Here is a 22,614-nt window from a genome sequence, read left to right as displayed (position 1 = left end):
ATACTAATGTAACATGACATACAACAACTAGCTTAGAATATTTCACTTTTTAACTTCTTAATAATGCACAACTATGCATACAACACATTAAAATCTGTGCTGGTGGCAGGGGGACACTCTGGGTAATAATAAAAAAATTACATGTATGTATTTGACTTTGGGATATTGAGGAGGAAGGGGACACATTTCTGATAATTCAGTCACATAAATTTATATTTCATGTACATTTTATGACTAGTTCATGTAGGTTAGTTTATGCCCAATATTCAGAGTGAGGAAGAAATAAACATTACATTCAATGATCATTGGAAGACCTTAAAAATGAGGCTGTAATTTTTTTAAAATTCCAAATAATAACAAAAATGAAATTGGTAGAGATACAGTTCATTTAGGCACATTTTCCACTCTTTTAAATTTATAAAAATGGACTGTGGTTTATATTCCAAATTCATGATAATGTATACACACTAAAAATAAGTATACTAAAGGTACAAAGGGTGGAAATTTAAACATCTACACTAAACAAACAAATATGATATTTGATTTTTGTTTATAGCAGAATGACCATCAGTGAGAGTGCTAACATTTAAATCTAACCTCAGGAAGCCTCTTGTAAGACATAATTTTAGCAAGCCAGCACCAATAACCAGTGAGCCATCTCGTCAGCCTGAAACTTAATTTTAATTAAACAAATCAAAAAGTCTTCCATAAAATAGAGATTACTTGTTTTCTTAACTAAACACACCAATAGTAATATGTCCCATTAATACAGACCTTACTCACTAGTGATAAAACTCAAAATTATATGGAGAAATGAAATTCTACTTCTGTGATAATAGGGATATTTTGCACATAGGACATACCTTGTAATTACAACCTACCTAGTGGGCAATAGAATTAAGAAACTATTTCCCAACACCTGGGAGGCAAAGATAAGAGGATTGCCAAGAGTTCATTAATATTTATGGTTTTGCTCTGATCAGTTGCATTTCCAGGCACATTGATTATTTCCAAAACACTTGTCAGAATTACATAAATGTTCCTGTGTACTTTGCTCTGAGCTCTGCTTTACCTTTACCTCTGCTGTTCTTTTTAGAGACATTATGAATAACAAAGTGTTTTACCAACATCCTAATCTCATGAGGGCACTTGGAATGCATGAGACAGTGATGGAAGTTATGGTGAATGTTCTTGGAGGTGGAGAGTCAAAGGTAAAGCAACACTTTTGATTTGGGGAGGGGAGTAAAAACTTCAGAAGCACATGGATTGCAGAGAATCCATTAGAGTGTGGGATTTTTTATATCTCATTGGAGGACTGATTTTTAAAGAATCCAGATGGTAACATACATACATACATACATGCACCCACACAAACATATATATACATACTCACCTTTGATTAAGAGTTAGACTCCCTAAATATTTTTAATGTTGATTAAGAATTCCTATTTCATGTTGTGAAATTATCCCCTAAATTATTGTAATTTAGATGACCTTTAAAAATTTACAAATTTAATATCACTCTAGTATTTTTAATTTATATGCTAGATACTAACAGAAGTCATTACCATAAACCAGTCTTTCAGATCCAGCCATAACCCAGGATTTAAATAGTTGTATCCAGTAAAATTTTGTGACAAATTCACTCTAGATAGTGATGTTATAAAACAAACTTTTTAAGTGGCTATAATTTAGAATTAAGTTATTAAGGACCAGATAGAAGACAAATTTGATGGTTTTTGATATGCAAACCACACTTCTACCTTTTCATTTTTAACATGTATTTTTTTTTACTACAACATGTATAAGCCTATACTTTCCATGAATAAGACCTAATTGATAAGCAGACTTGTAAAGATTTATACAGAATATTCTGTGAGATTGGAAGTTTCTGAAGTAAGGTGAAATGTGTTTTTGGGGTCCACCAGGTAGCCAGGTAGGCCTTCTGCCCAGGAGTCTTCGTGGAAATTCTGTGTAAAGCAGGGAAGTTATGAAATAATAATATTCTGAATAATATCAATGAAAATAATGATGAAACAATAGTGGCAGTACTAATGCTGCTGAACCCTACTACATGGTCCAAGCTCGCAACTATCTCAAATGTGTACTTTTCAAAAGTTATCGGTGACCCGGGCGTGGTGGCGCACACCTTTAATCCCAGCACTTGGGAGGCAGAGGTAGGAGGATCACTGTGAGTTCAAGGCCACCCTGAGACACCACAGTGAATTCCAGGTCATCCTGGCCTAGACTGAGACCCTACCTTGAAAAAGAAAAAAAAAAAAAAAAGTCATCTGTGGATATTCTCCCTTTCTTACAAACTCATGATATCTATGTTATTCCAGTTACATAAAACAATCAGTCATCATATATAGTTTCCCAGTTAAGCACAGCCAACTGTAATAATAGCCACAGCTATGCCTTCCTAATTCTTAATTCAGGCTCATGCTACCCATGAGGATAAGGCTGGAGATTAATTCTACATGTAATCCATGGTTGCTAATGAGGTTTCCAAGTTAGGCCTGGGCTTGTTGTTCTGGGGCTCAAGGACTAAGGAAATCAAAATCTGTGTTGGGAGATCCCTGATATCTGAGCTGTGGTAATAAAGGGCTGACAATGTGGTTGTAGCTCCAACATCTGAGCTCAGTTTTATCATGGTCATTTGTTTCAATTAGTAACTCTATGTTATTTATATAGGAAATCACCTTTCCCAAGATGGTGGCCAACTGTTGCCGTTTTCTGTGTTACTTCTGTCGTATAAGTAGGCAGAATCAGAAAGCTATGTTTGATCATCTCAGTTATTTATTGGAAAACAGCAGTGTTGGTCTTGGTAAGTCTATGTATGATATTAATTTGATCTGTAAGATAAAAGAGAGTATATATGCCATTTAAATGCCAATAAATGAGTAAAGGTTATGAATAGACATTTATTGAAAGACATACCAATGGGCAACAGGTACATGAAAAGTATCACTCGTTATTATAAAACTTAGTTTAGAACAACAATGAGCTATTACCTCATACCCATTTGAATGTCCACCATTAGAAAATCATAGTAATAAATGCTGATAGAGGAAAGGGAATGCTTTTGGTAGAAATAAAAGTTGGTATAGTCATCATGACAAACTGTGGAGGTTCTGTAAAATTTCAATACTGAATGACTCTATAATCTAACAATTTCACTTCCATGTGTATATCCAAAAATGTGCAATGAGAATGATGAAGATAAATGTGCACTTCATTGTTCCCTGCAGTATTCTCAGTAGCCAAGTTGTGGGTTCAAGCTCAATATCCATAAGCAAATAAATGGATAAGGAAAATATGATTTATGCAAACAGTATAATTTTATCAATTTTGGCAATAGATGAACCTTTGTGATATTATGTAAAGTGAAAAATACCAGACATGTAGAGTTAAATGCCCTATAATTTCAGCTTTTAAGGAGTTGGGGAGATGTTGGTCAGATGCTACAAAATATCTCTAGATGTAGTGGCTCATACCTGTAATCCAGGAACTCCCGACATTTAAACAGGAGGATTGTTTTGAGTACATGGCTAATCTGGGATACCTAGTGAGTTCCTGGTAACCCTGAGCTACAGTATAAAATCCTGTCTTACCTTGACCCCCCCAAAAAAAAATAGGCAACAAAATTTCACTTACATAAGAGGTATATTAGTTGTTTTCTTCTTTTTACTATGACCAAGTAGAGAAGAATCAAATTAAGAGAGGAAGGGTTTATGCAGCTCAAAGCTTGAGATTTCAGTCCATTAGGTGGGGAAGGCATGGCTGTAGAAGCAGATAGAATCTGTGGCAGGAGAGTGAGGATGCTTGCTCATATTAGGCAGATCAGGAACCAGAAAAGGGGAATATGGTGGTGTACTGCTGGATTTTGTTATTTCCTCCCTTTCTTCATCTTTATCCTGTGGAATGGTGAGGCCCACATTCTGGACCAGTTTTGTTAACACTCTCTAGAAACACCCCCACAGATACACTCAAAGGTGTGTTCCATTAATGTTCTAGATGTCTCAATCCAGTCAGGTCATCAATGGAAATAAAACTTCTGTGTCTACCCTTGTTTAACTTAACCCCCAAACACAGCCCTTTAAATCACTACAGGAGGAGTGCGTTCAAGTTCTGTTGTTTCTCCTGTCACTGTTGTCAATATCAGTGACTTATAGTCCTAAAATCACCAATAGAGTAGCTTTGAAGTTAACTAACCACAAAAATTGGGCAAGACTCTGAATTAGTGCATACTCATTTGTCCAAGTGAGTCATTTCTCAGTTTCAAACACACTGTACACACACAATAAGTGCAATTTTCAATTTGGCAAAAAAAAAAAACAACTTTAAATTGACTTACAGTAGGGAAGTATGTATTCCATTCAGAAATTTGAATTTAAAAGGTAGTATATTCTTTTTAAGCATTTTTATTGACAATTGTCATATAATGTATTTTGATCATAATCCCCTTCTATAACCTTTCCCCCCTCTTTCTACATCTGCCTTTCATTGAATCTCTTCTTTATAACTAGTCCATTTTCTACTTTGATTGTTTTTGTCCTCCTCCACCATCTATGAAAGAATATTGATGGGCCCAATATTGTACAGGCTGTGTGCAGATAATGAGAACCACTGGAGATCATGAATACAATGGTCACTTTATGCCCAGATGATAGTGCTCCCAAAGCACTCCTCCCCATCCATCTATGAAAGTAGAGGGACGGAATACTGGGGGTGGAAAAGCTGTGTAGTCTTATATAAGGTTCATAGTAGCAGTGCAATCAGGGTTACTTACTTCCTCTTCATTTGAATAGCCTCACCAGCGATGCGAGGTTCAACTCCACTAGATGTGGCGGCAGCTTCAGTGATGGATAATAATGAACTTGCACTGGCTTTGCGTGAGCCAGATCTGGAAAAGGTTCGCCATGTTCCTATCTGTATGAATTTTGCCTGTTGATAATGCTTTCCCAGTCTTATTTCACCATGAATGTCTGTGCTTCAGTCATATTAAAATTGTTATTTAATTCTTTAATATGCTGTATATCACATTTTCAATATTTCTATTGTGTATTGCATTTAGATGTCTTGAAAATTAAGAAGTTTGAAATATAGTTTCTGCTTATATGCCTTTTGAAATATGAGTAATATTTTGTTTATTCATGTTATCAGCCATTGCTTTTGCTTTAATAGTAGTTTCTATCCCCTAAAGGTTATTTTACCATCTTCTATGTTTATTTTATTTTATTTTTGTGTATTTGTGATTATATATATTATATATAACATATGTTATATATATATATATATATTATATATACATATATAATTCTGTGTGTATTGGTAGACACACATGGTCAGAAGTCAACCTCAGGTGTGATCCTCAAAAGTGCTGTTCATGTTTTTCATAGTAAAGATTTTTACTTATTTATTTGCAAGGAGAGAGAAATAGAGAGACAAGAGATAGGCAGAAGGAAAGGGCACCCCAGGGCCTTCAGCCTTTATGAAGGAACTCCAGATGCATGCATCACTTTGTGCATCTAGCTTTATGTGGGTACTGGGAATTGAACCTGGGTCATTAGGTTCTTCTGGCAGGTGCCTTATCTGCTGAGCCACCTCTCCATCTCTCTTTTTGAGGCAGAGTCACTAATTAGACTAGACTAGCTGGCCAGAAAGCACCAGGGCCCTCCTGTATTCACCACTCCAGAAGTGGAGTGTGAGCATGTTCCATTTTGCCTGCTATTTTACATGGGCACTGAAAGTTCAGCTCAGTTTCCCATGCTTTTGAGGCAAACACACACATTTTATGTCATATCTGCACTTGCATATTGCAGTACAAACTTTTTGGTGCAGTAAGGCTATGCGTTATAACTCTGTGTAGGCACGGATACTGACTAGCATGCAGAGAATGTTTCCTGTAGCATAGCTGAAGCAGCCAGCAATCAACCTGTCACCTTTCCTTTTGTTGTTCCTCTGAGAATCTTCTCTTCACTTTCAGATAGTGATCATAGTACTCCTCTCCCCATTACTTTCCGAAGACTTACTAAGTTACTCCAAGTAAAAACCAAAGATTCTGGCATTGCTCCTATGCCCTCTTATCCCACATATCAGTCTGATTTGATATCCTACACTCTCTTGTCCTCTCCTTTTATTCCCACAATCCTAGTTTCTTCATTGTAGCTGGAACATGCCAGCATGTCTATCATAGGGTCTTTAACTTTGCTCTTTCCTTTATCTGCAAGAGTTATAACTATCCTTACCCTAGATAGTGTAGAATTTTTTCTTAGCCACCATTTCATCTTAAAGATAGAGGTCAAGTCTAAACACATTACCTTAAGGTGATGTTATTCAACTCTAGAAAGCACCCCTATATCCTAACCACCATATGATCTGATGGACATGTGTGATGTCAAATAACCAAGATTTTAGAGCATTTTAAGGAAGTTAAAGTTTGGGATTGGGAATGTTCAGTGTAGTCTGGAGAGATGGCTTAGTCAGTAAGTGCTTGACATGCGTGCATAAGAACCTGAGCTCAGATCCTCCCACCCACTTAAATTTTGGACAGGAAGGGCAGGGTAAGTATAATCCTAGCACTCAGGAAGCTAAGGCAACTCCCCAGGGCAAACTGGTTAGCTAGACTAGTTGGGTCTATGAGCAATGGGCTCAAGAAAGAGACTGACTCAGTAAGGTAGAGAGCAATCAAGGAAGATAACTGCCATCAACCTTGGGCTTCACATATACATATATATACTTGCACTTCCACACATGTGAGCATGCATACATGCACATGCACACCACATAAACATATACATGTTGAAAAAGAATGCCCTATTCATTGTGTGTCTCCTATTTTCTGAACATCAAAACTTATTCAAAAAGCATACATAACTTTCTTGGAATGGCAAGTGATGTAAGTCTGATTTGAACCTCTAAGCTCAGATTTCCTCCATTTTTCTAACCATCTGCTTCACATACTCACCAATTAAAGTGATACATTATTTTACAGATAATTCTTTTCTTAAAGTACCTTTGCATCTCAAATAGAATTTTCTACATCTCAGATCAGTTTTAATTATGTCAAAGGCCATTAGACATATGGAGTTAAATTAGATACCATGACTACATGTAAGGGTCTCAGAGTAAATGGTTTTAAGTTCAGTAATATTTGTATCTCATAGAACTTACTCATAATGTTTAGGACCATACTTGATTATATTCAAATATTTGTTATTTTTAGTTTCACTAGAGAGAGAGAGCAAATTCATGTGAATTAACATGAGGTTCTAAATCACTTGCAAATGTTTGTTTCAAACTACTGTTAGAGAATGTCATTACCTTTTCACTCTTTGTCTGTCTGTAGGTAGTTCGCTATCTGGCTGGTTGTGGTCTTCAGAGTTGTCAAATGCTGGTGTCTAAAGGCTACCCAGACATTGGGTGGAATCCTGTTGAAGGAGAACGATACCTTGATTTCCTCAGATTTGCTGTCTTCTGTAATGGTGAGGCTTGACCATTAGGGGTCTTTTTGTTTAGAAAGAAAAGTATAGGAAATCAAGATTGAAAACAGCATTTTCATGAAGGAAATGAATGAGTAAAGAAATTGCATATTTTATAGCTAGTAGGTATTTTCACAGTAATAATACATAATACAACCTTTTCATAGATAATGATTTCATTATTTAACTAAAAATTTTTAAATTCATTAATCTTATAATGTTTGTGTTTAAAATCTAAGAATTAGTGTTAGGGTATCCTTTCCATTAACACCTTAATGAAAATGAATAGTTTATGCCTCCATAACATTTTACTTTACTTAGTACTGTCAAGAAAACTAACTTACTACACTTCATATATGTATTACTTACTTTACTCATTAGTATAACAAAACATCCAACAGAGGCCACTTAAGAATTCAGTCCATCATGGTTGGGGGGAGGGAGTTATGGTTGCTGAAATAACTTTTTTTTTTTTGGTTTTTCAGGGTAGGGTCTCACTCTAACCCAGGCTGATGTGGAATTCACTCTGTAGTCTCAATGTGGCCTTGAACTCACAGTGATCCTCCTACCTCTGCCTCCCGAGTGCTGGGATTAAAGGCATGCACCACCATGCCTGGCTCACTAAAATATCTTAATCCATAGAGGCAGAAGCTTGCATTGACAGCTTCTTAGATGGTATCAACCAGGAGAGAGAGAGCTGGGGCACAATTGGAGGCTGGATATCCTTCAAAGCCCTTCCCTGGCAGCCTATGTTATCCAGCAAGACCCATGTCTCCAAGGTGGTCCAGCCTCCCAAAGGAACACCACCAGCGGGGAACCAAGTGTTCAAACATGATATGTCTCATCCAAAGCATAGCAGCTTACATAAAGCTAGTGATGTGTGCTAAATTTCGGATTTACTAATGTGTTCCTGGGTTATTTATTGTAACATTAATTTGCTCCAAACTTACATTTAATTCACAGAAATCTTATGTGTTTACTTTTGACTGTAGGGGAGAGTGTGGAAGAGAATGCGAATGTTGTGGTCAGGTTGCTTATCCGAAGACCAGAGTGCTTTGGACCTTCCTTGAGAGGGGAAGGTGGCAATGGACTTCTTGCAGCCATGGAGGAAGCCATAAAAATAGCAGAGGACCCTTCTCGAGATGGCCCCTCTCCAGCCAGTGGATCCAGTAAAACCCTGTAGGTGTAATGTGCACATCCTCACTGCTAATTTACATTACCTGACTGAAGTTCACAAAACACATTTGGCATACCATTGATTTCAATACTTTCAGTACCTGTTACTAAAGATCTTTCCTATGAAAATAGAAAGCCAGCCATATAAAAATGGATGGGGGCTGGATTGCCTGCGAAGCCAAAGGACTTCTCCAGATCCCATGTAAGCCAGATGCACAAAGATGATATAAGTGCAGGGGCTCACATGCCCACTAGGTGGCGCAAGCATCTGGAGTTCAATTGCAGTGGCTGAGGCTCTGGCATCATTTCTTTCTCCCTCCATCCCTCTCTCATTCTCTCTCTCTGTTATACACATACAAACATACACACACACACACACACACACACACATGTGCACGCACACACACTCCTCTCTAAGATGAAAAGAAATAAATGAATGGATAGAACTTGCTGTTGGAACAAGTTGATTGAATAAAAATTGCAGTTGAGGGAGATTATATGTATTTAGTAGAGTCTTGGTGTCTAGTCCTAGGCATACACCTGCTGTGGTTCTGCCCACAGCTCTGGACGTGTTTCCCAGTGAGAAGAACTAAGAGCTGCTAATTTCTCTGTATCTTACTGACAAGCTTCTAACACACTGTAAAGGTATTCAATCTCTCTCATGGAGTCTCCAAGTCTGGAATTTTAGCTACTCATGGCACAGGCATACCTATATTTCATCTCTGTATGTTAGGATAAAGGTTTGTATGACTCTGTTTACTATTTCTTTGCTTGAAATCCAGTGTGTTATCTTTATTTTTATTTATTTATTTTTATTCTTTTTCCAGTGTGTTATCTTTACCAGTGACACTGGCAGTGTGAGTACATGACACTCTGGGGAAACATGTGCCTCTACAAATTAAATTTAAAAAATCAAAAATAGAGGCAAAGATATAAACTTCACATGTATTGACTTAAGGTCATACTAGAAATAAATGTTAATGTCTACTGCCACCCATCTGTCTTCAGTACATTAACAAGAATTCTACTCTTCAGAATAATATTTTCTTTTTTGGGCTTAACCACCATACTTTCCTGGCCAAGTTCCCCTTTCTCTTGAGGCAGGTTTCTTCCTCTTGGAAACATTCTAAAACTGCACTTCTGTCTGTTCCCCATTGTACTGTACTCCAGTTCCAAAGGCTCACTTCCATCACCAATACCTATGTTCTTTACCCAACTAGCCTGTCACACACATATCCTATCTCTCTCACACACATACAAACCCACACACACACACACACACACACATATGTGCATGCACACACACTCCTCTCTAAGATGAAAAGAAATAAATGAATGGATAGAACTTGCTATTGGAACAAGTTGATTGAACAAAAATTGCAGTTGAGGGAGATTATATGTATTTAGTAGAGAATATTCTAGGTTATAGGAGATAGGTTATGTCCAGCTGAGGCCACCCTTGCCCAGGATACCAAATGGAAAGGACATGATCCTTACGACTTGCCTTCTATCAGCAGGATGATAAAATATTTACATTTTTTAAAGAATATGGAGAAAGATATTAGATTATTAGTGGGAGGTAGAATAGGGATAAGGTAGTTGGTATGAAGATGAATAAATGAAACAATAACTCTAAATGTTACTCTAGACAAAGCACTGTACTGGTTGCCTTAAATATGTTATTATGATGTCTCTTACTCTTTCTGTACAGGAGTGCTATTTATAAAAGTAGTCTTAAACTCACTTAAAAATAGTCTTTCAGCCAAACCTATTGGCACACACCTTTAATCTTAGCACTTGGAGGGCCGGGGTAGGAGGATTGCTGTGAGTTTGTGGCCATCCTGAGACTACATAGTGAATTCCACATCAGCCTGGCCTGGAGTGAGACCCTACCTCAGAAGAAAAAATAGTCTTTTAATTACTTATTATCTTTGTCAATAACTGCCTGCCAAAATAAATGAGTGCACACACATATGCACACCTTTAGAACTATATAAATGTATATCTACTACACATATGTGTATATAGTATAAAATGTACATAAATGAGCACATATATGCATGCATGCATGCATACACACACATATACCGGTATGTATACGTACACACATACATAAATGGCATAAAGGCAGAAGAAAACAATATGGGAGGAAGAATGTAAACAGCAGAAGAGATTAAAAGGGGTAGGATGGCGATGAGATGATGAGTATGTGCAAAGTACAGTTTTACACATGTATGAAAATAATCATCATGAAAGCTACTAGGTTTGTATAAAAACTAAAAAAAAGCAAAATCTATCAAATTAGCAATTTTTTTTCCTTTTTGTGGGAATTGTCATACAAAAGCCTGTCCCCCCCCCATCCCTGTGCTGAGTTTTTGGTGATGGGATCTCTAATCTCTTTCCTTGGTCATTGTGATTTTCTTTTAAAATTGCCCCCTGGAATAAGTATGTGTGAAAGGTGTTGTAGGAACTAGGAAGCACTGAGAAGTGTTTGCTAGGTGTGAAGTGTCCTTCACCCCATTTACTTCCTGTTTGTTTTGGAAAATCCATGGAAGTGACACAGAAGAAGAAGAGGATGACACCATCCACATGGGGAATGCAATCATGACCTTTTACGCAGCTTTGATCGACCTCCTTGGTCGCTGTGCTCCTGAGATGCATGTGAGTATATTTGAGGACTGGAGAATGAAAATCTTCTTATATATACTGTATTTAAGACATAATGTCTAGCAACATTCCAAAGTAATACTATTCTTGCTCCACTAAAAATGTTAGTCATAGCCTAATTGCTGAACAAGTGTTTACTTAATTGGAATTGTCTCATTGGTTGTAAAAATTAGGGATGAGGTTTCCAGTACAAGTCATTAATGGAACACTTAGTTACTTACATGGTCTCTAAAGCTCACAGAGCCTCCATGCATTTGAGAAAGAAAACACATTTTCACTACACAACTTCTTTTCCTTTTATGGAAAACAACTGTTTGCACCAAACATTGATTTCTTTTGCAAACTGTTTAACTGTGTGTTTTTGCTACTAGTCGAGGAGAAAGTATAGAGAAGGTAATGTAGATGTGAAGACCCTATAAATTACTGTCTTCTGAAACATTTTTAAACTAACTGAAACAAAGTATTTCTGAAATAATAATATTTTATTATATGTTTTTGTATTTTCTAATTACGTTGTGTTCCACTGTGTGTGCTTGGAAAAGCTCTTCCTTTGTGAGCAGAGAAAAATCACAGTATAGAAAATGTTAGGAATTAGAAAATGTAGAGTTTTTTTTTCCCCTTTGGAACAGTTTTTGCTGCTCATGGGATTTTTTTTTTTTTTTAATTTTGGTAAAGGGTAATTTAGCATTTGGCAGATTGTGTTGGAGGTTGCTCAAGAAAAACATTGATATTCCCTCTCTTTGTGCCTTTTCTCCATCTCAGTGGAAAGATCAAAGCAACTAAGAAATACTAAAGAGCACAAGCTTTTGTTTTATTGTTATGCCAAAGGCTGGGGAAGCCCTAAGAGGATGCATTAATAAAAGGTCACCTTGCCACTTCTGAGATTCAGAAGTGCCATCTTTGCCATTCCTAAGTTAAAGCCCCTCTGTGTGGGGAAGTGTCTTCTTTTTCTTGCCATGTAGTAGAGGCTCTAGAGGACTCTGAAGACTTGGCCATTAAGGTCAGCTTCTTGATCCTTGGCCATCCTGGGAATCTCATCAGCCAGGGAGAGTCTTAGTGTGAATGTCAGGATTCATGTTCCCTATCCTCTATACTCTAAACCAGGCCAGGGAAAATCAGGGGAGGATATGGGTAAAGATGCAGTTAGTTTCATATCTAAAGGCGAGAAATGACTAAAATTCATAGAGTAGTGATATGTTTAGTGGCTAAAGATGACAGTTCTGTGTTGCTGCTTATGTTATGGGTAAGCCTTTATATAAAATTTTGAGGGATAAATGTTCATCATCTTTTTTATTTTTTATTTTGTTTTCTTATATTTTTATTGATAACTTTCATAATTGTAGTCAATAAACCATGGCAGTTCCCTCCCCATTCCCCTTTGCAACTCCTCTCTCCGTCATACCCCTTTCCTTTCTCAATAAGTCTCTTTTATTTGATGTTATAGTCTTTACCTACTATTATAATGTTCTTGTGTAGGTAATGTCAGGCATGTGAAGCCATGGATATCCAGGCCATAATTTTGTGCCTGAACGACTGAATTGTAAGGAATCCTACCTTTACTTGGTTCTTATATTCTTTCAGCCACCTCTTCTGCAATGGACCCTGAGCTTTGGAAAGTATGATAGAGATATTTCAGTGCTGAGCACTCCTTTGTCACTTCTCAGCACCATGGTGCCTTCTGAATCATCCCAAGGTCACCACCATCTTAAAAGAGAAGCTTGTCTAACCAAAAATGAAAGTAGCATTAATATATGGGTATGAACATTAAGAGAAGTGCTTACAGGGCAGTTTGGTGAGCATGGTATATACATTTAGCCAAACACAAGCAGACATCACACCCCTAGGACTCATGACTACCCCAGTCATAGGTTTTAAGTACTAGGCATGTCTTCCCTCCTGTGGAGTTGGCCTCCAGTCCCATTAAAGAGAAGTTGGTTTCCCCATAACAGACATGCTACTATTGCACTGGTTGGCTCATTTGGCCTGGCAGCCAAATTTACACTTGCACTGTCCACTGTTGTTTATCTCCACTGGTGATTTCTCTCTCTCCCATAGAGCTACTTGCAGCATAGCTTTTTCCAGCTTTCTTTCAGCTGGTCATCATCTTTTTAAATCATCACATTTTCAGTATGCTATTGTCCCCCAAAGATGATAAAGAGATGTGATTCATAGGAGTAAACCACTTGGCTTAATCTGTACCATATGTAATTTGTTGTGTGCTGATGTTTATGAAAACTGTAGGCATGTGATTTTTCGGCCTCTGTGCTTGAAAAATCAATTTCTAAGAGACATCAAACTTTATAAATACACTGAACAATTATTTTAGACTTGGATTCCTAAAGTTTGAATTGTAACACAATTCATAATCCACAACTAATTCTACCCTCCCTTTCTCTTTCTTCTTGTTTAGTTAATTCATGCTGGTAAGGGAGAAGCCATCCGAATCAGGTCTATTTTGAGGTCCTTAATTCCACTGGGAGATTTAGTGGGCGTAATCAGCATTGCTTTTCAGATGCCAACAATAGCCAAAGGTAAGGCCAGCTTCAATTCTGTATAATTCAGTAGGATTTGGGATAGCAGTGGTTTTTGGAAAAAAAAAAAAAAGGGATCAGTGCTCAGCATACTCTTTCCCCACTCACCACAGCATGGCAACACTACTTTGGTTTAGGGCTGAGAAATCCCAAAGGAGGGTTGCAATATAGTGAGTTTTATGTTGTGGATTTTAAAGATTTTATGACTATGTATGAGGTAGGTGGCTATATACACAGAGTAAGATGGCCCCTTTCCCTCCCAAATTATGGTGGATGTCATCTCCCTTTCAAGGCTTTCCCTCCAGAGCAGCCCATTAGGCAGATAAAAAGTGCAATATAAATAGATTATTGAGACTAAGGTCTTTTGAAGATACAGGCCCTTCACTAGTGCACAGTGTGGGAAAATGCCCAAGTCCCTTAGTTTCTGATACAGTGGGAAAAACCTATGTGCAGCTTCAGGTTATTTTTCCACAAAGGGACGTTCTGAACATCAAGAGACATATCTAGTAAGATATAGTTGTGGTTTTCTTGGTTACTTCAAAGCTTACTTTTTTTTTTTTTTTGAGACTGTTCAAGATCTCATAGCTATCTGTCAAATAAGTCATTTTGTTACCACATTTTGAAATTTTCTTCTTTTTTTTTGTTTAAATGAGACTTTATTATAAAAGTTGGGGTCAATATTTTATAATAGCTTGTCTGGTTGTAAAAAATGAAGAGGGATGTGATATCTTATAGGCATATCTTCTTCCAGATCCACCACTCCAATCTATCTTCTATTAAAATTCTATGCATAATATGCAGCACCTCTGTTGGTTATAAACAATAAAATAGTCCAGTTCCTAAGATCTAGCACCTGTGTTGGATACATGTAAACAACAAGTTATTAATTTGATATAGAGCAAGGAATGCATTTTTTATATTTGGAATTTTTATAGTTATAAGGAAGGGAAGCTAGTTTGTATCAACTTTTAATTTCATTTAAAACACTATTTTTTCATTCTTATTATTGACCCCAAGTGAGAACAAAAAAGTTATGAGTCTGTCCTTTCAGGATGATGATAATAATGTGTCATTACCTCCTGGGTTCAACTTTCTTCACCATGCATCCACATTAAAAATTATCTGATTCGGTTCATAAGATCTTCCTGTACTTTCTCAGTACCAGTTTGGCAAAATTATTATATGGACAAACAAGAAACAAATAAGTTTCCTAGCATTATGAATTGTCACATAATGCCTTAATGCTTCATGGGAATCATCTCCAACCTTTGAATCAATTGAGGTATAAAGGATTCACTGGTATACAATAGACATTAGGCATAGAGTATTGAGAGAGAAAATAATATGACACAAGTATGTGTTAATGTTATTAATTTCTATTATGACTAATGTATCTTCTTCATATGAAAGCCACACTGGTTTCATAGTCATAATTTATTATTTTATAATTATTCTAAACCATGACAATGGGTATATGCCTAGATTGTCATATGGAGTGGTGCATCAGCTTTATTAATGTTTAAAGAAGCTGTACTTGGCAAGAATAGATATCCCAGATTCACATTAAGTTTTTGTGGTATGGACCAGGTACATTAGATGCCCTCTATTCCCTTATTAGTATCTAACAATGCTATACCTTTATCAACTGTGCAGTTAGCAAATATATTCCCAAATGGCATCTAAATAACCTTGAGTCTAACTTGCATTATAACATTCATCAGCCAGGTACACACTTGTATGAGGGCATTAGAACAGAAAACCCTATCACTGATAACTTTATATAAAACCTGGCACAACTATTAAACCATGTGACATAAATGCATGTATGGCCCAAGCATTGACACCAACATGTCACCTTCTCTCTTGTAGATGGGAATGTGTTGGAACCTGACATGTCTGCGGGGTTTTGCCCAGATCACAAGGCAGCCATGGTTTTGTTCCTTGACAGGGTCTATGGGATTGAGGTACAAGAATTCCTCCTCCATCTCCTTGAGGTTGGCTTTCTGCCAGATCTCCGTGCTGCTGCTTCTCTAGACACGGTATGACCTAGCAATGAACTTCCTTTCATTCTGCAGGTTGTACCCCATGACATTGACTCATCCCATCATTATCAACAAACATTTACCATGTATCTGTGCTATTTTTAGGCAAGCAGTGGGTAAAAAGAAAATAGATTGGCCCATGTCCTCAGGGAATTTGCTGAGTACTGTAGCTAACATCTTAAACAGTATGATAAGAAGTCTGATAAGGTGCTATGGGAACCAAAAGGTGCCTCTGTCCTTAATGTAGGAGTTCACTTTGATGACTGTTGATGTATATTGACTATTAGCCTCTAAATTAGCCTGATTAGTTATACTTCTCAATGAAAGCAGTTGGGTATAGAGACAATTTAACAGACACTGTTGTATCATGCCAATGGCAGTTGGTCCTGGAATGTTCATTTGCGAAAGCACCGATTGGTTAGAATCTGTCCTACTTATCAAGTTGTCACACAGAGGATCTACTATTGTCAGTGTAAGTGAGCTGGCCTTTGAGACATGGTTCAAGGTATAATTCAAATTTTATCATAATAATTCCTGCTTTTTTATTTTATAAAATAAATGAACCCTTTTGATTTCAGGGAAAATTAGATGTTGAGTTGATTATAGCCCTTTCATGAAACTCATGGATGCAAAATCATAGTGAACTGAGTTTCCTTCTTTGTTGTGTATTCACATGAAATTCTGAACCTGAGTAGTAATGATGATAACATACTGATACAATCAACTTCTTATGACTGACATTGATTGACATGTGTAGAAATATGTTATATTGAGTTCAGAATGAATTTGTGAATATGACATCTATTGAGAAAATAGGCTCATTTCTCTTTTGGCAGAGGAAGTGTTCATTGGTGTCTTCCTGTCACTTAGTCTACCAAGGTCTGAGTTTTCTCAGCCCACACTTCTTCCTGGTCAAGCTCATGGTATTTTCTCTAAGCCTCCCATCAGTATCTGTAGGTTGGGTGAAGCTCCTCACTAAGTTTAGAACACTATCCTGGATGTTAATGGAGATGTTGCATCATAATTTTGTCCTTGAACCTCTTGTGCTTTTCAAGAAGGTATCACTTCATTCACTTTAATCTACTTACATACAATGGGAAGTGGATGGTTTTAAGTGGTACAGATCATATAAACCATATGTAAAGATATACCTATGGATTTTATTTCTATTTTTCATGCTATTATCATTTTCCAGATAGTAAAATTATATGTCAATGTGTTGAGTCATTAGCTGAAAACACAGGGCTGTGTACTCTCCACCCTCTCCAGGTTGCACTGAGTGCTACAGATATGGCCTTGGCCCTCAATCGATACCTTTGTACAGCTGTCCTGCCCTTGTTAACAAGATGTGCTCCCCTTTTTGCTGGCACAGAGCACCATGCCTCTCTCATCGACTCTCTGCTTCACACTGTATATAGACTTTCTAAGGGCTGCTCACTCACCAAAGCTCAGCGGGATTCTATAGAAGTGTGCCTACTTTCTATTTGTGGGTAAGTGGATCACCACTCTTCTTTACTATGTGAATCTTGCTGAATTATGGTAAATTTTGGAAACAATTCATGTACCAAAAATAATTCATTTTAGATAGTCTTACAGACTGATGGATGAGTCTTCTCTGAGCTCCCTTGCTCTTGGTCAAGACCATGATACTCCTCCAAGCTTCCATTGGGTATATAGAGGCTAGATAGAGCTGTTCACTCTAGTTTAGACTAGTTTTCTGGATGTTATGGGAATTATTGTGATATAATCTTACACAGTACCCTGACTAATAGTACCCTACTTTTGGTTCTGTGTGATTGCTGCCACTCCTGTTAAAGAGGAAAGAATGAGAAGGCCTTGCTAAATATATATTATATTATATATAATATTAAGTAATCATCATTTCCACACAGTGATTAAAAAAATGCTGTATGTTTTACCAGCCATTTCCTATGGTTTAATGTGTTCAAATGAAAAAAAAAAAAAGCTTTTTTGCATGACAAACAGAACCATGCCTCCTCCCTACCCCATGGGCATCCTGAGGATGGAAATGACAATTTCCTAAGCCCCTAGGTAAATGATGGCCCCTTTGTGATTGCACAGGAATTCTTTGTTGGGGGTAGGACTCATAGTTCAACAGCCCATGTTGGAAGAAGGTTTCATGTACAGTGGAACAGTTGTAAAGACAAAGAGTTGGGACAACTGGAAAATTCGGAGAGTAGTCCTGTAGCAGTCATTGTCTAGATTCTGTAGACTGGAATTAACATAACTATCTCATAGTTTTTGGTACCATGATAGTCACTAAGTGTTAATTTTCTTTCTCTCCTCTATAAAATGCTTCTTTCTATTCCTGTAAGCCTTCTCCTTTCTGTTTCTGCTTATTTATGGGGGCCAGGAGAGAAACAATTACTCAGATTAGTTCTTGCACCAAGAACACCACAAACATAGGGAATTTGTTGCACTCTGTTATACCAGCCATGGTGTCACCAGATGATGAGAATTTTTTAGCTCTGCTAAAATCTGACAGGACCATTGTTACCAAAATGTTTTTGTGTGGTTTGGAACTGTAATTCTAACCCTTGAGCTAGAAACAGCAAGTTGATGTCATTTGTGGAGATATAGGTTCAGGTTCTTGGGTTATAGAGCCTAATGAACTCTCTAGTCATCTGAAACATGTTTTCTTCATTGTTACAATGGCTTTGTTCAAACAGCCAATTGCGACCTTCTATGATGCAACACCTACTCAGAAGGCTAGTATTTGATGTCCCGTTATTGAATGAACATGCAAAGATGCCTCTTAAGGTAAATATGATTGATACTTGTAGATATTTCATTGCTTTTTCTCTGACTTTGTTTCTTGTTATTATATATATAGGTTACCTGGGTTTAATGTGTCTGGTCTTTAATGCATGAAATTCATTCTAGTTATTGCTGTATTCATGTACTAGTTATTGGTGTGTTACAGAAATATGTATATCATTATAAAATAAGCATCAAAGGACAACAGAATTTTTAACATTGATTTCCATTGAAATCAAAGGACATATATTAGGCACAAGGAGAAGATCAATCAAAATGCCCTTAGTATGGAAAGCATAGGATAACAATTGGGTTTGAGAATATTGTGAGGTTCCAAATTGCATCTTGTATAGATCAAGATAAACTATTTGTATATGAAGTTGTAGTTTTTAGACAGTATACAAAAATCACTAAAATTTTTCTCTGTCTGTCATACTATTTAGTTCATGAATATTTAAGCCTCATTCTGTCTTATCAATGTCCAGATATTTTCCTGTTCTAATTGGGACTCCAGAGATTATGGTCTATGACAAAGGTTATATGTTAAAATAATGTACCTTTAGGACCTAGAGAGATGATTCAGTGGTTTATGCACTTACTTGCAAAGCCTAAAGACCTGGGTTTGATTTCCAGTACTGACATAAAGCCAGGTATACAAAGTGACACATCCCTCTGGAGTTCATTTGCAGCAGCAGGAAGTTCCAACATGTTTTATATTTTTTCCTCTCTCTCTCTCTCTCTCTCTTTCTCTCTCTCTTTCTGCTTACAAATAAATGTATAAAATGTACCTTTTTACTACAATATCATTTATTTACTAGTAAGTACCCCTACATGTATGGCCACTCAGTAATACTATAGAAAAAATGTGTGTAAGAACCTATTTTTAAACTGTGACACAGAGCATACTTGGATATTTAGCAAAATGACCTTTTCCCACTGGTACTTATTTTGGTTTAATAAACGTAGATAAATTAATGAATTAGGTAAATTGCATCATGGCTAAAGATTTTATTTTATACAGCTCATGTATGGAAGGCTTCATCATACAAGATGTTACAGTAATAAATGAATTGAAAGATATGAGAAATATAGCATCACTTTCTTATTTATGTATAATTAATTATTTTCCATTGAATATTTCTAAGTTATTCCAAGGAAATCAAATCACAGTATAATTTGTGATATATAAATTGTGTGTGTTTGAGTGTTTGTGTAATTGAAGGGGAGACCAACAAATAGGAGACATTTCAAAAATAGGAGTCATAGCTACCTCTAATAGCAATAATCTTTATAAATGCATTTATTCTTAGGCATGGAAAAGACATTCCAAAGACTTATACATTATTCATACATATATGTCTATAAATTTGGCAAATACAGATCATTAGTACATTTTCCAAATAGCTTCCAAATAATTTAAAGATTTTTTTCCTTGTCTTTCATATATGTAGAAATTAGGAAAATATTACATGGCATCTATAGCCACCAAAGTAATTTAAAGTCATTTTCAGTTTTCTTATAGAGGTTAAGTTTTGAGGCAGGCAAATAGTGATGTCATAGGGAGAGCAAAGAGGAAGCAAAAACAATCATAGTTGTCCCACTCTCATATAGTGTGTCTGGGTCATTCTGCCATTCATTCCTTTATTTTACAAATTGATTCCAGAAGAATAAACTTTTACAACTGTGAGTAATAAAAGAACTATAGAGAATATACATATCCAGACACCTCAGAAATGATGGTCTTCAGGATGCATGTAGTTGACCATTTTGGTCTACAATGTATACACATTGAAAGAAACACAGTATATAAGTAATTCTGATATCCAAAGAACTATAAATTTGAGAGTCTCCCTTCACTTGCTCTTATTCCATGGCATCTAGATGCTGCTACAGTAAGGAGATGGGAAACAAAGTTCTTAGCTTATTGGTATTGTAATTGCTCCCCTGCACAGCTACTCACAAACCACTATGAGAGATGCTGGAAATACTACTGCCTGCCTGGAGGGTGGGGCAACTTCGGTGCTGCCTCAGAAGAAGAACTTCATTTATCAAGAAAGTTGTTCTGGGGCATTTTTGATGCCCTGTCTCAAAAGGTAATTTAAGATTTTTGTGGATATATTTGTAGTGATAAAATAACAAAAACTGCTGACTTTTGATAATATTCATAATAGAATGATATCTTTACTAATTGAGACTTATAATATTTATGACTGTGTGGCATAGCCTATATATCTAGGCAGCACTTGGGAGCCTGAGACAGGAGAATCTCAAGGTCAAAGCCAGCCTGTGCTGCATAGTGAGTTCTGGGGCAGTTACAAGGCAGGACACTGTGTGAAACAAAGCAAAAATGACAACAAAAACATATATGGTTTTCATTTTCTTCATTTCTTAATATGGCATGTTAAGGATGTCCTTCATGTTGATTTTCCACAATCATAATTGCACATTCCTTGTGATCATAACACTGTTTCTTAAAAAGCCAAGGAATTTAGTATATTAGATACATGGTTGATATGTTTTAGTACTTTGAGGCTTATTTTGTTCTCAAATTCTCCCTAGCATTCAGTATTGAGAATTCTGAAGGAATTACATATATGTAATACAAGCTGGGTGTGGTGGCACACACCTTTAATCCCAGCACTCAGGAGGCAGACTTGGAAGGATCACCATGAGTTCAGGGCCACCCTCAGACTACATAGTGAATTCCAGGTCAGCATGGACTAGTGTGAGACCCTACCTTTAAAAGCTAAAAAAAAAGGAAAAGAATATACAATACAAAATCTTATATGATTAGAATATTCCAATATTTTCCTGACATCTTTGTTTACATCTATGAAGATCTTAGTAACCCCACTGAGTATTTCAGTATTACTTTGTCTTTGTGGTGTTACCTCATAATTACTCTACTTTTAAATATTTTATTCTTTTATTTATGAGAGAGAAAGAGAGAATGGGTGGGCATGCCAGGGCTTCCAGCCACTGCAAGTGAGACACATGCACCACTATGTGCATCTGGCTTATGCCAGTTCTAGAGAGTCAAGCCTTTGTCCTTAGGCTTTACAGGCAAGAGCCTTAACCACTAAGTAAACTCTCTAGCCCTAATTACTCTGTTAATGTTGAATAGTTCAAATAATTTCAAGTGACTAGAAGTATAACAATATGAAAGAAAATAAGAACAACCCATTTCTGTGTTCATTAAATTAGCATCAATGTTTGAATTCTAGTAGATACTATAGTCTGATTCGAATAATACAGTTACAAGTTTTCCATATTACAAGGGAGGGTTCATCCATGATTATATCTGTTAGCTATATTTTCATGTTTTTTCTTAATGAATGACCTTGGATTATCTGAGGTTCTATTAAAAGAACGTGCAGGTATGTTAGGAGCATTTACAATATTGATCTGAAATTGAAAATTTGAAGTGATATCAGTTATTTTTTTAATCCACTACAAATTTTAGTATTTGTGCAATAAACTTGCAAATGACAATGTAAAGTTTTATCATGTATAAGTCCTATAGAATGTCTTGGTTCAAAATTTTATTTTTAATTCACTTTTATTATAATATGTATCAGCAAAATACCTCACTGGGGTGTTCTTTTCATGGTTTTCATTTATAGGCACTATAATGTGGTATGGTAATAATCTCAAAATAATTTTAAGGCATATGTTCTTCATAGGCTGAAATGTTGCAAAGGCATTGTATAGATTTAGAATACTCATGTTTACCTCACTTCAAATAAAGGAGAAGGTAGAGTAGTTTGAGTATAAAATATCCTTCCTAGGCCCATGTATTTGAACATTGGTCCATAGCTGGGGATGCTGTTTTGGGAGCTTACGGAATCTTTAGGAAGCAGGGCCTATGAAAAGGAAGTAGGCTACTGGGGGAATGGCTTTTGAGTATTACAGGTCAATCCCACTTTCCACAGAAAC

General features: G+C 36.5%; 1 protein-coding gene across 5 annotated transcripts in view; it reads left to right on the top strand.

Moving 5' to 3' along the window:
* The window catches only part of Ryr2 (ryanodine receptor 2), a 737,098-nt gene that overhangs the window by 542,402 nt on the left and 172,082 nt on the right, over positions 1 to 22,614 (top strand). For all 5 annotated transcript variants that reach the window (XM_045151997.1, XM_045151996.1, XM_045151994.1 and 2 more), the window contains 11 exons: positions 1,097 to 1,211; positions 2,695 to 2,827; positions 4,812 to 4,915; positions 7,352 to 7,487; positions 8,477 to 8,663; positions 11,216 to 11,321; positions 13,738 to 13,858; positions 15,728 to 15,897; positions 17,170 to 17,390; positions 18,591 to 18,681; positions 20,631 to 20,771. In XM_045151997.1, the coding sequence (XP_045007932.1) occupies positions 1,097 to 1,211; positions 2,695 to 2,827; positions 4,812 to 4,915; positions 7,352 to 7,487; positions 8,477 to 8,663; positions 11,216 to 11,321; positions 13,738 to 13,858; positions 15,728 to 15,897; positions 17,170 to 17,390; positions 18,591 to 18,681; positions 20,631 to 20,771 (1,525 nt within the window). The remainder of the gene's footprint in view (positions 1 to 1,096; positions 1,212 to 2,694; positions 2,828 to 4,811; positions 4,916 to 7,351; positions 7,488 to 8,476; positions 8,664 to 11,215; positions 11,322 to 13,737; positions 13,859 to 15,727; positions 15,898 to 17,169; positions 17,391 to 18,590; positions 18,682 to 20,630; positions 20,772 to 22,614) is intronic.

Source organism: Jaculus jaculus, chromosome 6, assembly GCF_020740685.1.
Source record: "Jaculus jaculus isolate mJacJac1 chromosome 6, mJacJac1.mat.Y.cur, whole genome shotgun sequence".
Classification (NCBI taxonomy): Eukaryota; Metazoa; Chordata; class Mammalia; order Rodentia; family Dipodidae; genus Jaculus; species Jaculus jaculus.
This window is presented reverse-complemented; position numbering and strand designations above follow the sequence as displayed.